Source organism: Mchenga conophoros, linkage group LG11 (genome assembly GCF_057382185.1).
Source record: "Mchenga conophoros isolate Kocher_MC1m ecotype Shallow Benthic linkage group LG11, M_conophoros_male_GT1.1, whole genome shotgun sequence".
In the NCBI taxonomy this organism is placed as follows: Eukaryota; Metazoa; Chordata; class Actinopteri; order Cichliformes; family Cichlidae; genus Mchenga; species Mchenga conophoros.
In genome coordinates, this window is record NC_140536.1 from 21,418,466 (window position 1) to 21,440,415 (window position 21,950).

General features: G+C 38.7%; 1 protein-coding gene across 1 annotated transcript; it reads right to left on the reverse strand.

The window, feature by feature from the left end:
• Window positions 1-1,814: 1,814 nt before the first annotated feature.
• Window positions 1,815-20,090, reverse strand: rspo1 (R-spondin 1). The gene is made up of 6 exons (XM_085291438.1): window positions 19,673-20,090; window positions 13,771-14,432; window positions 11,624-11,818; window positions 9,277-9,420; window positions 8,450-8,674; window positions 1,815-4,531 (listed from the first exon to the last, which is right to left on the reverse strand). The coding sequence occupies exons 2-6, from the start codon at window positions 13,865-13,867 to the stop codon at window positions 4,362-4,364; spliced, it is 831 nt and encodes a 276-aa protein (XP_085147564.1). The 5' UTR covers window positions 13,868-14,432; window positions 19,673-20,090; the 3' UTR covers window positions 1,815-4,361.
• Between the last annotated feature and the right edge of the window lie 1,860 nt (window positions 20,091-21,950).

The window sequence follows — 21,950 nt, forward strand, 5'->3', positions numbered from 1 at the left end:
TATCATTTTTAAGTTAAATTATAAGCATTTAGTTATATATTCACAACACCATTCAAATCAGTACACATTACACTGTAACCTTACAGTATTTTAGAGCAAGTCAGTTTATAAAAATAATTTATGATGATCACAAGAAAAAAAAGTAATGAGAAATTTCAAAATCCTGTAACTGAATCTTCTGATCTGAGATTATTTTAACTACAAATGCCATCAGAAAACAATAACAGATTTGATTTAGTTGCTCTCTAACAGTAATCTTTGTCATTGTTAGATTTTTTTTAAGGGTTGTTATAGTGATAGTACTATTTTGTTTACATTTGGTCAAAGCATTGTGCATTCAAGTCCAGCAGGGTGTTCCCTGTTGATGTGATGCACTTTCTGGGGTCTGGGTTAAAAGCCAAGCTAAAGTAATGAAATCATTTAGTGTTAAGAATCTTGGCAAATCAAGGGCACCCATATACTCCAAAGATTTACCATTCATTTCTCTTGGAAAACATGGGAGCGGGGAACAAGAGAACGAAAAAAGAGAGTGGGAGCTGAGGGAGAGCTCCGTCCAGTGGAGCCAGGGTAAGAATTTATGGTCAGGAAGAGCGATGAATGTGTAATTTACGGTGCATACTCTACCATTCCCCCTGCCCTCCCCTTTGGTAATGAGAAACGGCTGTTTGTTGTGGGGCCAGTGCATGGTATACCCCCTCCCTTCTGGCTATGACACACCATTAGTTTTTATTTCTGTCTCTGCTTTTACGACCCCTGCCCAGGCGCCAGCATTTGGCCAGTGATCGGGACCATCACACCATCTAAGCCCTTCCACCTCTCGAAATGGCTTCCTGTAGCCTGAGAAAAAACACGCCGTAGCTACAGAAATCTTTCAAATTGGAGATAGATAGCAATATACTAACAGCTCCAATCTACCAGGTTTATATTCAGCACAGCGAGGAGGAAATGGCTACTTAAGGTACAAAACTGTCCAAAATAGATCACATTGAACAGGACTGACCTTCCTTGTCACATATTTTGTTTCTCTCTGAAATGAATAAATAATTGCTATTTTCATTTTTGTTATGATTATAATAACAGTCCTAATTTTGGTTTGGCTATCATATCGATTGCTTATGTAACTGTATTCACCTAAAGTCACATTTCTCAAATTAAGGCAACACAGCTGCATTGAAAAGCTAGAAAAAGAGCCGCAAGAGCAGCCATCTAAAAGAACAGGATCTTAACATTGAAGTGAAGCAAATTATAGCAAATATGTGTTTTTGTTGATACTGATTTTAATTTATTCTGTATCTTAACTTGTTTTCATGGAATTCAAGTTTCTTATTTAGTTTTACTCTAATTTGTGTGCAGTGCTTTGTGACAACTTGCTTGTAAAACACACTTTATATATAAATGTTACCAACTTAACTGAATTATCTGCTGCTGGAATAAAAAAAAAACCACCCATGATGCAGATTACAAGTAGGATCATTTGTTTATGTGGCCATAATGACATTAAAAAGATCAAAGTTAAACCACAAAATCAGAGGCAAGTTGATATTTTGTTTATCCTGTTCCTTCTGAATAAGCTTGACTAAGCTTGAGATTTGTACATAAGTAGTACTTTAACTAAGTTAGGCTGACTGTGTTTCTTTCTGGAAGTGAAAAAAAGACTAAAAGAAAGGAAATAAGACCACCTTGCAAAAAGGAATGAATTCATTCAAGTATACGCATAGTACTTGTTTTTACTGTAAACCCCACAGCAGCAATTATTTGTCATTTATTGACAAAATAATAAAACAGCCAATCTAAAATCAAACAGACCAGGTGCAACATGAGCGTAGGAGTGATGCTCGTTAGCTTCATCTGAACTTTATTTAGGCTTTCACAGAATAAGCTATACATGATAGTACTAATACTTTTAAATTTGTTGATAAACACAGCTTGACATATTCAGTATCACAACTCATAGTATGAATGAATAATAGAGCGTGTAACTTTCCCCGAAACTAATACCTTGTTTAACAAACAGACCCATGGAAAACACTCCATCCGCAATGTCATAAAGCCAGTTTTTACAGTATACGTTTATAAAATGCTATTATCGTTCTGAAATATGAGCAGTAGGGAACATTATATTTGTGCAAAATCTTCAGACCCTGTTGCAAACATACTGATTAGTGATGATTTGATGGCTTATATAGTAATAATTGGCTTGTATTTACTGCGTATTCAGTATATCACTGTGCATTTACATTTTTTTGCTGTTTTCCACATCCTTTTCCTTCAATCTGTTAGATCAGTATTACCATATACTATATGTGCAAACATCAACAAACCTACAAACAACTAAGTTCTGTCATCAAACCACTTGAATTCGTGCAGGAATGCATATAAACAAACACCCAGACTTCAGTTACAAACAAACAGATGCACACGCATACACACACTTGCACACACATGTAATCGTTTGCCATGCAAATACTCATTTCTGTGCAGAGATATTTTCAGATACAAACATTTTTTTTTCAAAACAAACATTAAGCTATCGAATGACAAAAGTTTGTGACTAAAGACCAGAGGATATAAGATGTGCGCCCAGTAATCCTCCTCTGCATTTTCTTCAGCTTGTTTTGGAACAACGACTCAATTTTTGTACACAACACAGTGGGTTTTAAATCAAACAATAAAGATGCGACTGGGGTACAGACTTTCAGCGTTAATTCAAGACATTTGACAGAAAAAAATGTATTAACCGTTTAGGAGTTTAAGATGTTTTATACACAGTCCCCAATTTTCAGAGTATTGATTGACTAGCAGTTTTATGGCCAGGTGAGGCCTATTCTCTCAATATTACACAGCAAATTAAACAGATCAATGATCTGAATTTGAATCTAAGGGTTGTGTGTATATCTTCAAAACTCTCAATATGAAGTCCAAATGAAAGTAAAGGAGGCCATCATCAGGCTGAAAACCCAAAAAAACCTACTAGAGAGATAGTCTTAAAAAAGAATGAATGGACCAACCAGCAAGTAGTTTTATCATTGTCAAGGTCTACAATCAAGAGATGCCTCAAGACTAAATACACTCAAGAGTAAATACAGAGGGTTTACAACAAGGTGCAAATCACTGGTTACGCCCAAGAACCAGAAGGTCAGATTAGATCAGCCTTTGCTAGAAAACATCTAAAAGAGCCTGCCTCCTTAGCTAATTCTAAAGAGTACAGGGCTATAGTCTGCGCTCAGATCCAGCCGAAAGCTGCAAAACCGATCTGGTGCTTCACAGTCCAGATGGATTAGGATCCACAGCACTACTACAGAAGAAACCCAGTAATTTTTCAAGGTAAAGAAATGGGATATTCTTCAGTAGCCAGGTTAATCATGTGATCTTGAAGTCAATAAAGAATGAATTTCAGTTAATGGAGACAAAACTGAAGGCAGAGAGACTGACAAGCAAGGGCATATTGAAAGTGACTACAATCACTAAAGGACTAATGGAGAATCTAAAGGAAACACAACATTTGCTAATTCATTGACTGTAAAGGTTAAAAAAAAAGCATGAAAAAGAATCTTTCATCTAAATTATGGCTGAATTTGAGCCTTTTAAAATGGGGGGACTATGTATAAAAAAATGGCTGTAATTCCAAAAAGTAAATGCAATACTTTTATGAAACCTCCTGAATCAGAGCTCAAAGATCATGTAGTTTTTACTTGATTTAAAATCTGCTGTTGTGGTCTACAGATGACATGCTACAAAAAATGTGTTTGTCCAACAAATTATGAGCCTAACTGTATAGAAGACTTCTGTCCTCAGCAACCACAAGTGATTTCCAGTGCCTTTCTTTCTGTTTCCTTTCACAATAGGAAATAAAGGTACCAATACATAATACTTTCTTTGTCTTTACATCACAGACAGTGACAGTTGAGAAAATCCATCTGCCACCTCTTACAAACATGAAAACAAATGGAGAACAGACGGTAATTAAAATCAGACTGGAACAAAATACATCATGGACCAGAGGAGATTTCGGCATCCCTTCATTCATAATCAGGCTTGAATGCTGCATTTAAAACACATGGTCTGGTCTTAGTTTAAGAGTGGTCAGTTCATCACACAAATCAAGTCCAACCATAGTCTTCATTTTGGCTTTGCTGTCCAACATTAGGATAGCATGTCTCTTCCAGATATGGTGAGCTATTCAAAAAGCTTCAGGGAATCTTTTGTGTTTCAGCAAACCTCCAGTTCTCTCTGCATCTTCTACAATGCAGCATAGCAGCATTAATCCCTTCCTTCAACATCAATCTGTGTCTGTGGCTGACACTGCTGGGCGAGGCATTGTCTCTGGTTTTCTCTCAGCCTCATCCAGCAGGCGTCAGCGCTTAGGTGACAGAGCTGGTTGTGATGCTGGGAGCAGTGGTCGTCCTGCTCTGGCCTTTTCTCCGCTTTCCTCCTCCTCCTCCTCCTCCTCGACTATCTTGTCCTCGCCCACGTGCGTTCTCCCTTTCTCTCCTGTTTGTATCGTCTTGTCGGTCTCCTTTACTCTTCCTCTCTGAAAAAAAAAGAATGTATAAGGAAAAAAATTGTGGTTATACTACACATTACTGTATTTCTTATATAAAAGGCATCTGCCCCAACAAAATGTTGCACATAGAAATACTCCTGCTTGGCTAAAAACCTCCTGAGGGGTTGTGTTATGCATCAGAACTTTTAATACAGGCTACCAGACATAAACCATAGTCAAGAAATCCCAAACAACAAAAGCTAAAATAATGTTATGTTTAGCCATGGTGACAGTATATGTATAGCAGCAATTACCGCACAACATGCAGCCAGCAAAAAATAACACATCTAAACATTTGGAGCCAGTTTGTCCACGACTGGACTGAAATAACCCAACAGCTGTTGAATCAGTCTCATGTCTTCAGTTCACGGCCAGAGGAGGTAGAATGCAAATCCCTTTAGAGTCTCCCTGACTTCTGTGGCATCACCTTTCACCTTTGTCGTTTTCAGTAAAATATCTTCATAACTATCGCACCTGTTGCCTGGAAACTTGATACAGACACCTGTATTCCCATGCAGACGGGTTGTCACAGTGATACTCCCTTTACTTTTTTATCTCCAATGCAGTCGGGTCCCAATAAAAAACTGTGTAACACCAGCAGAAAATGGTAATCGTAATTAATATTGGATCTACTAACACCTGCATATTGATATTTTCATAGCATAGCGCCAAGCGCTGCAGTACCTAAGTACATTCTCACAAAGGTGTCATCCACACGCTAAGCTCTCAGTCTGTTTAATTTCTCTTTCAGCAACCCACTCCCTTGTCCCACTTGACATACACTCAAACCTCCCCGTTAGTACTCTTGCATTAAAATTCACAGCAGTCACACATTTTAAGAGCATAATTGCTCTCTAAATGCAAACATCCATCATTGTGTGGTTCATTTCCACACTAAACCTGTTCATAAAAGTGAAGGGCTTAGATCGGCTGGTGATTTTAAATTACAGCACACGTACTGACTGTAAGAGCGGAAGGGACAGACAAGTGACAATTTGCTGTCACATAAATCACATCTGGCTTAATGAGTTAAACATCGTCAAGGACCCAGTAATGGCCCACAATGATATGAAGAGCTGCCGGAAAGTGCAAATGGACACGAGGCTTGTGTCTAGTGTCAGGTTTCAGTTTAACTTTGTCAACTTTAACTTTGTCAACTATTGTTTAGGCAGCACTGAAAACTATTTGATTTTGTATATACGAGGGAGCATAGTTACGCTGGAGTGTGTTTGTTATAAAGTTGTGTGTTGAGACTCTCTGCACATCCGGAAAGCTGAGAGGACACGTGCCAAGGGCTGGACAGTGTTCACTGCACGGCTGACAAACTCAGAGCTTATGGCGCCACCATGTTTGTCTGCTGCTATGCAGTAGTAACTTTATGTCTGTGTTTATCTCCCTACCAGCACTTTTAAATTTGTCACCCATTCAATTATGTTCAAATTGAAAGAAAAGAAAAAAAAACTCAAGCCATGATATTTCACAAACTTGAAAAAGAGCAGAATTCTACAGTGAAATTCAGTACATGGGCGTGACGTAATTTTGATGTGAATGTGAACAAACCTAACACAATAACATTTATCCACCACTGACCCATGCATGTCACAGTTACTTTAGTCTGAACTGTAAACGAGAAGGCTCAGTCCCACACAGTAGTGCACAAACAGGAATAACATGTCTTTTTTTGGAGCTATTAGTGCCAAAAGTGGTGGAAACTTCACTAAGATCTCATTTGTTTAGTTGACTTAAATTACATAAGATGAGTTTGTCCAGCTTGTTCATCATTTGTCTTGAATGAATAAACATATTTCTAGACTTTTATAGAAACTATTAAAATAAACACTTAATATTGAGAAGTAACAGATTCGCTTTAAATCACTGAGACACAATGAAAGAGAATGGCATTAAGTAAGGGTCTTCAATCACACACTGCAGCCTCTGAGATGATGTGCTTACTGTGTAAGGACTTAATTACTTCTCTAACAAATCACTAATGGAGCCAAGAAAGGCGGACTCCATCAGTTTATGACAGCTCTGATTGCAGCTCCTCTTCATCCAAGCTAAACAATTTTGCCTGACAACACATCCAGAAAATTTTGTTTTCGCGTGAGACCTTTTTGTGGAGCTTCAGGAAAAGGGTGGAAAAAAAATCGCAGCCAAATCAACACAAAGCGTGAGATCTGCAGACCACTAAATCACTAATGTTATACAAGGTCTGCCCCCTGTGTTTTATATAGCCAGTTGCCAGCCAACTCCCACCCCACAGATGAATCCACAGCTGCGCTCTTTTTGCGGCGTTTACCCACATAAACTAGTTCATTGGAGTCGTGGTACCATCACGCATGAATGATCTCACAGAGGGAAACTCATCCCTGTACGTTTTAGCACCAATAAGCGTCTTCAGTTTATACACGTTTACCTATTTAACAGTAGCTTACTCAATGTGAACGATCACATCCACAAAGCTTCCACAACTCATCTCCTCAGATCAAACCTAACACACCCTTTGCTTAAAATTCGACAATCTACATAGCAGTTGTTTTTATAATATTTCACTATTCAGTATTATTCTGAACCAAAGGCTGAATTTTTGTTCCAGGATGCTGGCCCCACACAGAGCAAATCTGCCACTCGTTTGTCAAACTGCGCTGTAACAGCCTGTCCAGTGAAGCGGCCCCTCCTCACTGAGCAGTTACGAGCCATGCCAACCTCTCTCATTTCCCATTACCGCAGATCTATGGGAAAGTGTCAGATTATGTTCTGTTTTTTAGACTCAGACCCCTGGAGAAGAAGAGAATGATACCAGAGTATGTAAGCCTCCACCATGTTTACTCACATATATCAAGCCATGTCATCTGTTACGTGTTGCAACATCTGTACTGTGGCCAATTAATATTGTTATGCAATGCTGCTGCTGTGCCCGAAATCCCCAAAGCGTGCCACCGAAAAATAAAGACCTTAAATACTCCTCATTAACAGTTCTCTAAGTCTTGTAAATAAGTTTACAGTTGAAAATTGGCATATTATGCAAAGCAGATTAATATGGGGGTATTTAAAGACAAAGAAACTTTCTAACAACATTTCATTAGCAATAACTCCTTTGCACCTAAAGAGACCAGAGCCGATGATATGAATCAGGAACAGGGTTAAACCCATCCACTTATTTTCCTGTCGTTTGCAAGCTTTATCACCCCCAGAATTGCTGCTGATACTTATTTATTTGTTTGACTAAGAAGCAAAATATTTAAATGTAAAATAAGCCTTATTTCTGTTTTTGTTGCATTTTTGTATTTAGTATGCTCAGGATGCTTGACTCAACTGAACAGACCGGTCGTTTAATAGCCGTAGCAGCAAATAAGCCCAAGAGCACTTAATAAGATGTTATGAAAACTGATAATGACCACTAACTGGTGACAATGATAGTTCACCCACTGGAGAGCAAGCTGCTATGTGGATGAAAAGACCTCAAGCAAACATGTCATGGGCATGTAAACCTCGCGCTTCAGCAGTCCTCAGAACAAATAGCTCTTTCTAGCTCTGATCCTTATCCAGCTTTGCAGTGCGTAATGTCCGCCCTTCATCTGCTTGGCTCGCAGATGAAGTTTATTGTTTACATGCAGAAAAGTCAAGAAATTCTGTGTTCTGCTGTGGACTCTGCCAAACCAAACCCAATCAACACGCTGCGGGTCACAGACACACTGGCGAGAACGCAGGCCTTTGAATGTCGAGTACTGGTTCCATCAATCATCATACTGACTAAGAAGGAATTGCATAAAATACATGCAGTATAATACAAAATACATTGCCTCTTAACATGTTATCTAAGCCCATAAACATTTTAGTATTTGACATTTATTAAGGGTTTCATCTTCAATCCGTTTGTTCGGTGCGTGTGTATTTGGTTTTTACCCCTCACACACGGCGTTTTGGTCACGACACACTTCCTCCTCTCTGTCTCGGCAGCACAGGTCTGCGAGGGTACAAAAGCAGGGGAGGTATCCGGACTGTGAACCTGCGGAAGGGGCACACGAACCCGGGACTGCGTGCCTTTCCTAAATCCGCATGTTTTGTTTTTCTTCATACAGGAACCCCATTGGCTCCACTCACCCAGTTCACACTCTGAGGCACGTTGACCTGGAATGAAAAATAAATAAATAAATAAATAAATAAGTACATAAAAATGTGGAAACCACTAAGGTACTGAGTAAATGGTTCACAGCTCACATTTGTTTCACAGCCTCTCAGCAGTTTTAACTGAGGATAATGAGTTTAAGTAAATCTGAAAACAATTTTTGCTTGTTTGATCTCTGATGAGAGAAGGACAGATAGATGAAGCTGAAGGAACCTGAAAATGTAGCAAACTGTACAGCATAAAGTGCATGTAACAAAGTCTCGTTTTAGGGGCCCATTCAGTATATTCACTGTGGATGAGCAAGGCTAATTTAAAAGAACAAAAAGGCAGCTTAAGACTCCAGGTCTCTGGAAAACTGTGCCAAGATGTCTGGAGAGCTTTGAGTTTCCTTTGTGTTTTCTAACTTATGACAGAATCATTTTCACAAGAAATAAAACAACAAAAAGGGTCATCCCAAGAGTTTGCTTTTTTTGTAAGAGTTCGCTTCGCTTTTCCAGACCCGAACATAGATGACTGATGAAATTAAGTGATAAGTAAAGTTTATAGATTCCAGCAAATCACTGTGAGTTGGTAAGCAGTAAATATAAAGAAAAAGACCACTCACCGACACACTCCATGGTCTCATTGACGGTGCGTTGGCCTGGAGGGCAGCTGACATAACATCTCCCACTGTGTGAATACAAGCCCTCCTTACATTTTGTGCAAAAATTGCGATTGAAACACGCTTCACAATTGTCTATTTTACATTCTGCAAAACACAGGGAGACAAAAAAAAAAAGGAGTAAGTATTCTGTCAGTTTAAAGTCACGTTGAGACTGGAGACTGTGTTATTATTTTGCCTTCAAATTTTTGGTATTGGTCTGAAACCTTTCTGAGGTTAACGTAGAAATAATAATATGGAATATTCATTGTTCTCATTCATGGTTGTGAAGACTGAGGACAAGGGGAACTTAAATTTTATTTCCTCTGAGAGATTTATTAGTGATGGGGTCTTTTAAGGGGGAGTAATCCCTCTAAAAACACATGCACCACAGTCCTTGTTTTTTTGGAAACGGGGTGTGAATGAGTACAGCCAGAAGTCTATCCCTTCACTAACTTTTGGAAAAGTGGGTTTCTCCACACCTTAGTCTCATTAAATCTCTGACTCAAACAACCAACTTCTTGAAATTTGGATAATGAGAACCATAAAAGGATAAAAACCAGACATCGTAAAGGACTCCCAAAAGCTCAAGCTCCATCATGAAAGGCATTTCCTTATTCATTATATCTGAGAAAAACAGTGGAGGCAGGTGAAAATATCTCAGTATAGGAAATATATTTATAGCTATAGTTGATGTAATAGCATGTTAAGAATGTCTACTCTGCAGCTCTGGTCTGATACCAAGATCCAAAATGATAAAACGTCGAATCCCTCAGTGGGATTCTTCCGTCTCCCGATTACTATTTTCAAACTCTTGACAGCTAAATTTGACCGTCCTGACGTTTGTAGCCTTATAATGTAAGACATGTGTTTGTAACAAGACATTGTGGAATGGTATGTATAAAGTTAGATGATTGGATAATGACCCAGGTTAGTCACCGAGGTGAATGAATGCCGCATTGAGAAAAACAGTTATAAATGAGATTCCATTTGTTGCAATCTACTAAAAACACACAACTGTGTCATTAGCACTGATAAAACAAACTTTACATACATCTGAAATAACCAGTTGTGAAAAAGTTACATCTTTATAATCAGAATTATAGGTTTTGGTTTATGAAATCATTATTTAGCCCTTGTTGACAGATACTAAGTGTTGTAAAAACGGGCAGTCAAGAACACTAAACTCAAAGCAATCACTGTCACTAAAGCAATGAATATCATTAAATGTGGTAATGACCAAACAACAAAGCAGCCCTCATTATATTTACCTTAAACAATCTTTCAAATGTTGCTGAGCAAAGAATAATCACAAGTGATTTAGTGCACACTCACATTCAAAGGAACCCTTTAACGCAGTTACTTAGTAAACAGGCGTGTATGCAGACCGTACTGTGCGTGATACATTAAGGTTCCATCAGAATAACAAGTGTGTAAAAGGGAAACCGAGACTATCACGACTGTGGCCTGGCATGAACTCTGCACATGAAGGCTAAATAAAAAACACAGACATCCTCTTAAAAAACAGACAAACAACAATGCATTACGAATGTTTTGGTTGGGATTTTTTTCCAGTCTTGTTTTCTGCCCACACATAAGAGGAAACAGACAACAGGCGGAGTTGCTGAAACTGCCTCTTAAAAGTATGTAATGTCAGTTTGTTAAGTACTGTGAATGTGACCGTGCTTTTGTCCATATTCCAAATGAGCCAAACCTGTCTGTAACCATAATAAGAACTATTTCAATTAAAACTACTGACATTCATTCTGATTAGGAAATAATTTGCTTTAGTTCATATTTTTCGTGCCCTTTTCCCATGAAAACAAGAAGCAACAGATGATTTAATCACCAAGTGGCTACTTCTATTATTACTCTTGCCTTTTTTGTAACGTGCATTATGTAATGAGGCGCTATATGGTATTCGGTCACAAACAGGATCACATAAGACAACATCAAAATCACATAAACTGCAAAAATATGCAGAAATAGAGGGTGTCTATTATAGCAATAATAGTTTGACTTTGTTAGATTCACAAAGGGATTTAGAAAAAAGGTAAAACAATCAAATAAGATACACAAGACAAAACTTAAACAGGTGAAGATGAACCGAGGATAAACACTTCTGGATGCTTGTTCTGAAACCAGATGTGTGGAGTATCACAGAGTAAAGAGTTAGCTGGATCTTTTTACATATTTGCAAGATTCCATATGTGTATCTACAAAGTTAAAGCGCCTGCTGGCATCCTGTTGATATATCACTAACACTTGCATCATTCTGTGGTCAAGAGGGTACAACACAATTAGAACTCACGGGTGCATCGATTGTTGCCTTCGGGGTTCCTCATGCCAAAGTATCCCATGGGGCAGGAGGCAAGGCACACGCCTATCTGACGGATGTCATTGCGCTCCAGGAAGATGAAGAGCTTGGGCTTGCATTTAATGCAGCCGTTATACTCAGAACATCGGTCACAGCCTTTGGGGCAAGACGGGGGCCCCTCAGTGCTGACTGTGGAAACATAAGGTAAACAATGAGAAAGAAAAGGCCACACTGAGGTAGGTAACAGCATGGTCCACCGACGGGAAAAAAATAACATAAATTGTTTCCAGCCACATATGAATTTTAATGAGGAAATAAAAAAGGTCCAATAGTCAACAACCTGCCTAGTAGAAAAACATCAGGAATTGCAATATTTTTTTGGCGTCGTTACCAGTCATAAACATGCAAACATTTAATATTCCAACAAACAAGGGTTTAAGCTTAATTTAAGGGGGGTTTGGCCAGACATGAGTGGTTACTCAGTGTTTACTTCCAACTGCTTGTCGGAGATGCTTAACAGATTTTAACTTGGAGAAAGCCAGGTAACTGCGGCTGACAGTCAGGACCAAGAGCCTCTCAGATTCAGCCAACTGTCACTGGGTCCGGGCAGAAATGCTACGGTGACCGACATGTCCGAAATATAGTTGGTGAATGTGTTGAACGAGTGAGGAATTTTAGCATTGCAATGCATTTACATTTCCTTTAATCTAATCCCAGACTTGGACATGAGTCCAGTTGCCTCACTCTCCAAAAAGGCACAACCTGCAATCTAAATCAATTTTGGGTAAATTGTGTAAAAGTGCACATCATTTTTGAAGAACCATTCTAAGACAAAAACAACAGTCGCCTGAGTTGATTTACTGTCGTTTACTTTCAGCTAAAAATACACACAATCTTACACAGCCTGACCTCCCGCCTCCCTGACATAACTCGTCCGATAAAAGTATTAAACGTGTTTTTCTATGAACAGATTAGTCTATCATTATCCAGTTACCGCCAAGTCTTATTGTTACCACTAGTAACTATAAAAGTAGCTTGGGTGTCATCTTTAGCAACAGTAAATGATATAAGTTCAAGAACTTTTTTTGGTAAACAGTGTAGAGAGTTTGTGCTCTCGGTATGTTAAAATTGACCAGTCTGCTTTGATTAGTCAAGTCTGCACGATACTAAATCCTTTCAAAGAAGAAAAACAAACAGCCCTAAGGCAGCAGAACAAGTTGCTCTGTCCTTTGTTTATTATCATTTTCTTGTTGTGGGGGATGGATGAAAAATGAACATCATTAAATCAAATAACTAAAGAAGAAGCGCAAGTTGCAAACATTTATTTAGTATCTAGAGGGAATAAGACTGTCGCAGTCTGCATGGCACTCGTGTATATGGCGAGTGACCTCAATCCTTCTGTCCAAATTAGATGAACTGCAACGACGTCACTGTCTACATATACATCAGCGGACTTAACACAAACTGACACAAACAATAGCTATTCCTTCCCAGTATGTGTGATTTTAATAATGCCACATCTGTTATTGTGGATAATCTTGGTATTATATGAATTCTGGTTCAGGAAGGTTGGGGTTAGCTTGGCATTGGCTGAAAGCTCCTTGTGTGTAAGGGAAGAATTATTTCAAAGCTGACAGTAATACCAGATCTGAGGCTCTGAAGCCAGAGATATACTGCGAGCCGACCTGAACACTGTCTTTGCGGTTGCGTGAGGTTAGAAAAATGCTTACAACAATATCGGCAGCATGGTCCAATTGAGAGCTAGAACTGTCAGGTACTCATTCCATTATGTGCCCACGGAGCCAGACACGAAGAGAGCGATGGCTTTGAGAGGGAATCCATCAAAAACCCCTTTATAAACAACCCTAATACCCAGAAAAGCTTCACATAAACTGAGAGAGGCATAATCTTAAAAAGAGGAAGAAACACGAGCCATTCTGGGGAAGCACTGAACCGAACATAACCCACCTAGGAAAAACAAATAGGAATGATGAGAAAATAAACAAAACGTTATCTTTACTTTGCTTGTTAAATGTTTATAAGGCGTCCACCACAGTGACTCAGACCACAGAAACGAGAAGCAGCAGTGCTGCTACGAAAGAAAAAGGAAATCAAAACAAACTGACAAAGTGAGAACTCACCACGTCTATGCCGTCTCGCCTTGGAGAGCTTCAGAACATCACTGTGACCCATGGAGCTGAGAAAGACCATTGCCAGCGCCACCAGTCCCAGCTGCATAGTCTCTGTTGCCTTCCAGGCTATGCAGGGTCCCCCCCCTGCGACGAGATGGATCAGGTGGGGGGGCCACCTTCCTATGCGGGACAGGTGGATGCTTATCTTACTGGGATAGATGATCCCTCCTTTCTCTTGTAGTACTGCACTTCTTCTCTGTGTGTCTGTCCCTCCTCCCCAGTCTCTCTGTATCGTTCACTCTAGTGGCTGACACATCTAGAAGTCTGTGTAGTGGTGTGTGATGCCGCAGTTGCTTGTCCAAATGTCCCCGCGGCACAACAAGCCATCACACTGGTGTTGGTTGCACTGGCAAGGCAGTAAAAAGGGCACAGCTGTTGATGAGGGAGGCGAGGTCACGGGGTTGTGCAGAGACTGAAGAAGAGCAGAGTGATGGAGTTCAACAGGGTCATCACAGGAAGCTTGGGCTGAGCTTTCGATCTGTAACAGCGGATCTGCTGTTTAAGGCGGGTTTATGGTCAGTTACTGAACAACTAAATGGTTGCAGAGTGACAAAAGAAGACTGGCTGATTATGACTACAGCTGAATAAAGATTTGCTGGTATTAGAGCGTGCTGAAAAAAAAGAAGACAGAAACATGTTGAGGAACTGGACTGTTTCTAGATACAGATAGATACTAGTTGTTGAAGAAATGGTAAATCAATATTTTAACACTTTAACTCAAAACCCTTTTCATGTCTCTAAGATGAATATAAAGCTAAAGCCAGTGGTTTAATTGGCTCGATCAAAAGGTGAAAAGGTCACTCGTACAATGTCATGTCACTTAATCACTATAAATCTGCGGTATAAAAATGAGAAACTGCAGTCTTTTGCATCCAACCAGCTATCCTACCTCCCGTTTAACTTAACCTCTTAGGTTTTGCAAGTTGCCTATCTTAAGGGTTATAAAAGAACACTAGGAGTTTAAGTGCCTAGTCAGGAAATTGCCCCTACCCCACTTAACCGCTCATAAAACTGCAAATAACACTAAGTTAATATTCAATTTTTGCCTTTTTATCCACCCTTTATGCCAAGCTAAGACAGCCAGTTGGTGACTACATCTTCATTGCTCACATAGCAGAATAGCAGGAAAGCCAATATTTAAGTTTCATATTTTCCAAAATCTCACTTGCTTTATTATGTTTCCCAGCAATAAGAGAAAAGCTTGCTATCACTGCATTTATATGCACAAACCAGCAACATTGAACAACAAAGATGTTTTAGTTGGCCCAAACAGCATTCGCTGCAGTGTGATGCATACTTTTTCTCTTTAACATTAGTGGTTTCTGTAATTTGAGGAACTAAAGCCATAACTGGATAAATCAAATGATCAGTCGTACAAAAAGGAAACCAAATCCCACAAAACAAACATAGACTTGGATAACAAATTGAACATGTTTATCCTTTGGAAATACAGTGAAGTAAGTTTCTTCTGAGAAACGCACCACACAGTCAGACTGAAGGCCTTTGTCATATTTGGTGCTGAGATCTTTTTTCGATAGTGTCATGTGCTGCCTGTATTTACAGCTCTTGTGTGAAGAGGACACACAGAACATGTTAGCATCGGAACAATGGGAGGTCCTCCCTCGCAGCTCAATAAAGAAAAATAGGACCATATTTGGGTGTTGAGTCGGTTGTGGCTCTGAATCACACAAAGGACAACGCCATTTGGTGTGTTTAAACATTCCAGGAGGCAACATTGCACTCGTTGCTAAAATACAAATCAAAAGGGATGAAATAATTTCGTCCCTTTCGATAATTTCACAAGATTTATTTTAGGTGGCCGGAGACGAAAACATTTTGATCATGCACATCGAACTTACAGCTATAGTTTTACAGTTTCTAAATGTCATATCATTTTTTGTAGTTTGTTTCATTTCAAACTAATGAACACAAGCAACTGAAAATGTAGTACTGAAGTTATTTACAAAACTATACGAAAGAAAGGAGAGTCACTAAGAACAAACTGAAACTACCACTACTAATTTACTGCTTAGTTTAATAGAGTTGCTGTTAGTTATCTCACAAAATTTGTCATTTCTAATAATTAGTATTGAAAAGAGGAAACTACTTTAGTAGACATTAAAATTTGATAGTATTATTTCAGGATAGGGCTGGGCCAATGGGGCTTCTGGGCACATGCCTAGGGCACTATGTACAGTTAGAGGCCCATCCAAGAGAGAAATGAGAAAAAAATTACCAGGAATGTTTTCTCTTAACGCTTACTCTCATAAAGACAACTTTTAATGGCCTCCCCTGTACCTTTAATGATGAGTTTTTACCCCTCAGTATGTATCAATAAAGGTGTGGCTCTGTGACTATTACGATAGTTTCTGGGGGTTTTCTCAAGTACAGCTGCACAGGCAAAAATAACCGAACAATGAACGTTCCGTCATTTGTCATTCCGTCAACGGCATAAGAAGGCCTGAAATATGACAAAACCCCTTCAGTTTAGAAAAGAGCTTCAAGGGTTACTGCTACATGTTTCTTTTCTTAGCTATTTATTAATGAGTGACTTATGTATATATATATATATGTATATATTGTACTATTCTTAGTTAGCGTATTGTCTGTCTTGTTAATGTTGGTTTATAATGGAGCACTGTAACAAAAAATAATTTCCCCCAGGGATCAATAAAGTATTCTGATTCTGATTCTGATTTAAGAAAATGATAATTGGTAGATGTCCGTAGATTTTATCTGCATCTTTCTCCCCTATCCTTTAAGGCTAGCAGACTCTCCCAAACTCAGCTAGCTAGTGGATACAGCACTTCCAAACTAAATGAAATGGACATCAAAGCAAAAAAAATTTTAAAAATTCAATTTTTGTTCAGGCAATTCAACATGAAAACACTGCAGTTAACTTTAAAGTTGTTGAGACTTTCAGTAAGATGCCCTGCAAGCTGGAAATTAGTCGTAGCAGTGTAGCTCATAATAAAACTTTGGTTGAAGGGGGCAGGCTGCCATCACCCGTGGAGGCCTAGCTGAACCTAACAACAAAATATCCAAATAACCAGTAAACAGTTCTATTTTGGGTTTTTTAACATGGAAACCAAAAAGTTTATTCCCTTTCTAAATTAACGCATCCCAAAAGTGCTTTTCCTGAGAAAAGCTTAGACTAATTCATTATTTTTTTCAATACTCATCCAGGAGCGGGGCTGTGGCGAGAGTCACCGAAAGGAGGGGGAGATAACAGACAGACAGGAAAACAGACAGACAGGGAGAGAGAGAATGAGAGATAAAGAAGATAGTAGCAGTTTTGTTCACGAAAACGTACATTAAATACAATATTATTGTTTTAAAAAACACAAAAAAAGCTCTGACTGCTTCATTTTTCGTTTAACTCAAGGTACTTCAAAGAAATGTATTTTGATGGTTACTTAAAGTACAGTAAGTACAGTACTATTAAGTGTACATGTATGTCCACACTCCTGCATGATAAACCTCATTACTGAAGAAAGAAAAAAAACACAAAACTGGTCATCAAAACAAGCTGGTTAGGGTCCACCAAACATTTGTGCCACGGAATCTGCAACTTGTTGATCTGGGCACTAGACATGGGTTTCCTAAATGGGGAAAATGTTGAAAGTCTCCCTAAGTTTATTTAATTCTTCATTCTTAATGACTCACTATCTCATTGACACATCTCAGCTAAAGCATTATTTCCAGGAAAGAGCCAAAATTGTGGCTTGCAGCCAGTCTTCCACAACACCTGTTTGTTGGGTTTGAGAGTGGTGACTGGAGGACATGCTAAGACTGGATCAACTCAAGACATGTGCCAGAGACTCTTTCACCCAGCACTCCCACAACTGTCAAAAGCCTAACTCATCCCACTCCATATGTGCTCTCACATGCTGCAGAGATAAGAGGAAACACTGGGCTACAGAGCACATCAATCAGGAAAAGGTCTTTGCTGCCACTTTTAACATGCCACATCACAATCAGTCATTTCTCTAGGAAAGTCTGGCACTTCAGCTTTAATAGTTCTCTGAAGCTGCTTCCTCGTCCATTTAACAGTCTGTCTTTACCCAACAATAGCCACAATCAAATGAGCACAATGGAACTAAGCCCAGCTCATCAAATAGTCAGGAGATTAAATTGCCTCCTAAGTTTGATCTATCAATTATTCAAATACTGAAAGGAAGCTCTCACACTGGGAATTTATTGAACTCGAGAAGGTGCCACAACTCTGAGCTCAGAGTTGCAAGTGCCTGTAACTCAACCTCAGAGCTGAACAATGATCATCTGTAGGTAAAATGTGTGCCAGAATTCCTCAATTACACAGAGACTTGCTGAAAGGGTTATAGAACAACGGCGATAGCGGAATTGTAAATCTAAAACATAGAAGGCGATAAACTAAAGAGGCAGCGATTACAGATTTTATTTAATCAGCTTTTTCCCTTCATGAAAATAGGAAAAAATGTTAGAGGCACATTTTACCATTTACAACTAATTTACAGTAATCTGAAAACCTTCGATTTCAAAATTACATAATTTTAACACAGCATCTGCCACACAGACAATAAAAAAAGCAATTAGTGGTGAATTCTGGACTATTTATTTACTTACGCCCCCAAAATGTGGTCGCTCATGAATGCAGGAAACAGTGCAACGGCAATTTGTGGGCGAGTTCAAGCAGTCATACTTCATATTCATTCTAAATTTATTTTGATATTTGTAAAATCCCTGACATGTATAGCCAAGACCTGAGCTTTGAGCTAACCAATTCACATTATCAAATTTGCAACACAAAGGGGAAAATAAGTGTTTACTGAAGCTGAGGCTCTAAAGAGAAACAGAACCAGACTCACAATCACATATACACTGATTAGGTTTTGATTAGGTTTGAATGTATGAATAATAAGTAACCTGTACTCATTCTATAGTATGGCATAACACCTGGCTGCACCAGCAGCACCCACAGAAGCCTCAGCTATTTTGGTAATCACTTCCTCTGTGGCTTAAGGAGTAAAGGGAGTGAGAAGTCAAATATGCAGCAGTTGTAACACACTCAACTCTTAGAGCAGAGCACTCAAAAGTATCTCTGGCATCTTCCCACAATGTAAGCACAAGCAAACTGTCTCTCTTTTTTTTTTTTTTTAAGTTTTCATGTAGGACTCAAGACTGCACAGTTCCAGCAGTCTGAAGGTTTGATTCTGCACAGCTCATTTGGGCACGGTTCAGCTTTTCTGTTATATATTACTGTGATTAATGCTAGCTTTTATTTATTTTGCTGTCCAGCACTTTGTGGCTGCATGTCTGTAAAAGCAGATTTATAAATAAGCTTTACACACTTACTTTCTCTCTGGAGCACCACACATTCTAGTTAAAAGCTATTTGCTGTTCTTCAGCTAGAGTGGTGCTCAGCTGTCAAATCCATAAGTAGATATACAGATTAATACATTTGTGTAATGTAAAAATAGCGTGAGAAAAATAATAATAACCTTCATTATACTCCGGGGTAAATTTTAGTCTTTATATAAAAGTCTCATCATCTCAGTCCATACTGATGTGTCAAGATAGGCGGCATTCCCTCTATTCCATGTGCCACTGAGACAAGATGTATTATATTTAAACTATAATACATCTACACTGGCATTCACAATAGTTTGAAATAAAATTAAAAAAAACTCTTAAGTTCTACAACTTCGAAACGTTTGTAAAATTAAATGCTGGCATATAAATGAACCTATATAACACTAATGTGTGATATATACAGGTGTGTATACCCACACGTGTGTCTCTCTGTGTGTGTATGTGTGTGTAATCCTACGACATCGGCAAGTACAAAACGTTGAAAATCAAACAGACTCACCTGCACACCGGAGCCCACGAAAATACTGTTTATGAACGCTCGGGTCTCCGTTTCCTTTTTTATAAGCGAAAATCTGTTAGTGGTTTGGTCACAAAAAACTCCTCCTCCATGAGACCCCCATGCAACTTTTCTGTCATCATTTAAAAAGACATGATTTTTATGATCCGTTAAATGCGATGCAACTGCGGATTTACGCACACGGCAGAAAATGTGCAGAGGATTAAAATTCCATGCCTCCGACAAAAAGGATTTACATTAAAAAAAAAAAGTATACAGTAACACTGTATATATACATATATACTATATTCCGATTAAGTTAGCCACTCTGACTTTTCTAGTGCGCGTGTGTGCACTGGAGCTCCTGCGAGATGCGCGTTTTAAGTCACTTTGAAGCTCGAACTGCATCCAAGTCAGGCAAGTACTTGCAAAGCCGCGATATGTGCATCCAAACCCCAGCACTGCCAGCGGGCATTACAGGCCACACCCCTTACAATTTTACTGAGAAACAAAACCTGCGATAGTGTTGTGTAGGTTAAATGTAGCTGTTTAATGCAAGTTTCCATTTATTTCTGTATTCGATGTTACTGATAAAGCCTTTTATTTATGACCTTTTATCTGAAATGTAAAATAAGTTCTGTCTTTGATATATATGGTTAAACATAAAATATAAGACAAAGAATATAAAGCATTTTGCTCAAGTTGCTGAATAAGGATGCTTTCAGATGATCTTCAGTACCTCCCACTTAGTTCCATGAAATGTGCCTTTTAGATGAGAATCAGATAACTGATTTCTGTCAGCTGAGTGGAGGAATAAAGTTGTTTTTGATAAGAAAATTATATATGTGTGTGTCTATATAGAGAGACACACACACACATATATGTTACTATCAACACAAAATCACTAAACCCATCTACAAATAACAAGTATTAGATATGAGCAGTCCTCGTTTTCTTGCTATCCAACAGGGGGCCATAAACAACAATTCTTGGAGATCAGAGACCAGAATTCCTTGTTTTGAGACTGCAGCGTTTATCAACACTTACTATGTGAACAACTACTGGATAAACATCAGCCACATTCAGTTACCCTCATCTTGCTGAAGGATTTATCATGAGAATTAAGTTACAGTCCAGAGAGTTTGTTTTTTTCAAAGTCACCAAGAAATAAACCCAAACAATATGCGATCACGTCATCATGATGATGGCCAGTGATGTAGACAAAGATATAACATCTGAAACGGATGATACTGTAGGTTAGATATTAAAGCAGTTGATCATATTATTCTGCCAGCTGGTGTTTCGATAGATAGATAGATAGATAGATAGATAGATAGATAGATAGATAGATAGATAGATAGATAGATAGATAGATAGATAGATAGATAGATAGATAGATAGATAGATAGATAGATAGATAGATAGATAGATAGCCTGGAGAAATAGTTTGCTGCTTTATAAGAAAGCCCTCCGCAAAGCCAGAACATCTTACTATTCATCACTGATTGAAGAAAATAAGAACAACCCTAGGTTTCTCTTCAGCACTGTAGCCAGGCTGACAAAAAGTCAGAGCTCTTTTGAGCCAACCATCCCTTTAACGTTAACTAGTAATGACTTCATGAACTTCTTCACAAATAAAATTTTTATCATTAGAGAAAAAATTACCAATAATCATCCCACAGATGTAATATTATCTACAGCTACTCTTAGTACCATTGATATTAAGTTAGACTCTTTTTCTCCGATTGATCTTTCTGAGTTAACTTCAATAATTACTTCCTCCAAACCATCAACGTGTCTTTTAGACCCCATTCCTACAAAACTGCTCAAAGAAGTCCTGCCATTAATTAATTCTTCGATCTTAAATATGATCAACCTATCTCTAATAATCGGCTATGTACCACAGGCCTTCAAGCTGGCTGTAGTTAAACCTTTACTCAAAAAGCCATCTCTAGACCCAGCAGTCTTAGCTAATTATAGGCCAATCTCCAACCTTCCTTTCATATCAAAAATCCTTGAAAGAGTAGTTGTCAAACAGCTAACAGATCATCTGCAGAGGAATGGTTTATTTGAAGAGTTTCAGTCAGGTTTCAGAGCTCAGCACAGCACAGAAACAGCTTTAGTGAAGGTTACAAATGATCTTCTTATGGCCTCTGACAGTGGACTCATCTCTGTGCTTGTCCTGCTAGACCTCAGTGCAGCGTTCGATACTGTTGATCATAATATCCTATTAGAGCGATTAGAACATGCTGTAGGTATTACAGGTACTGCACTGCAGTGG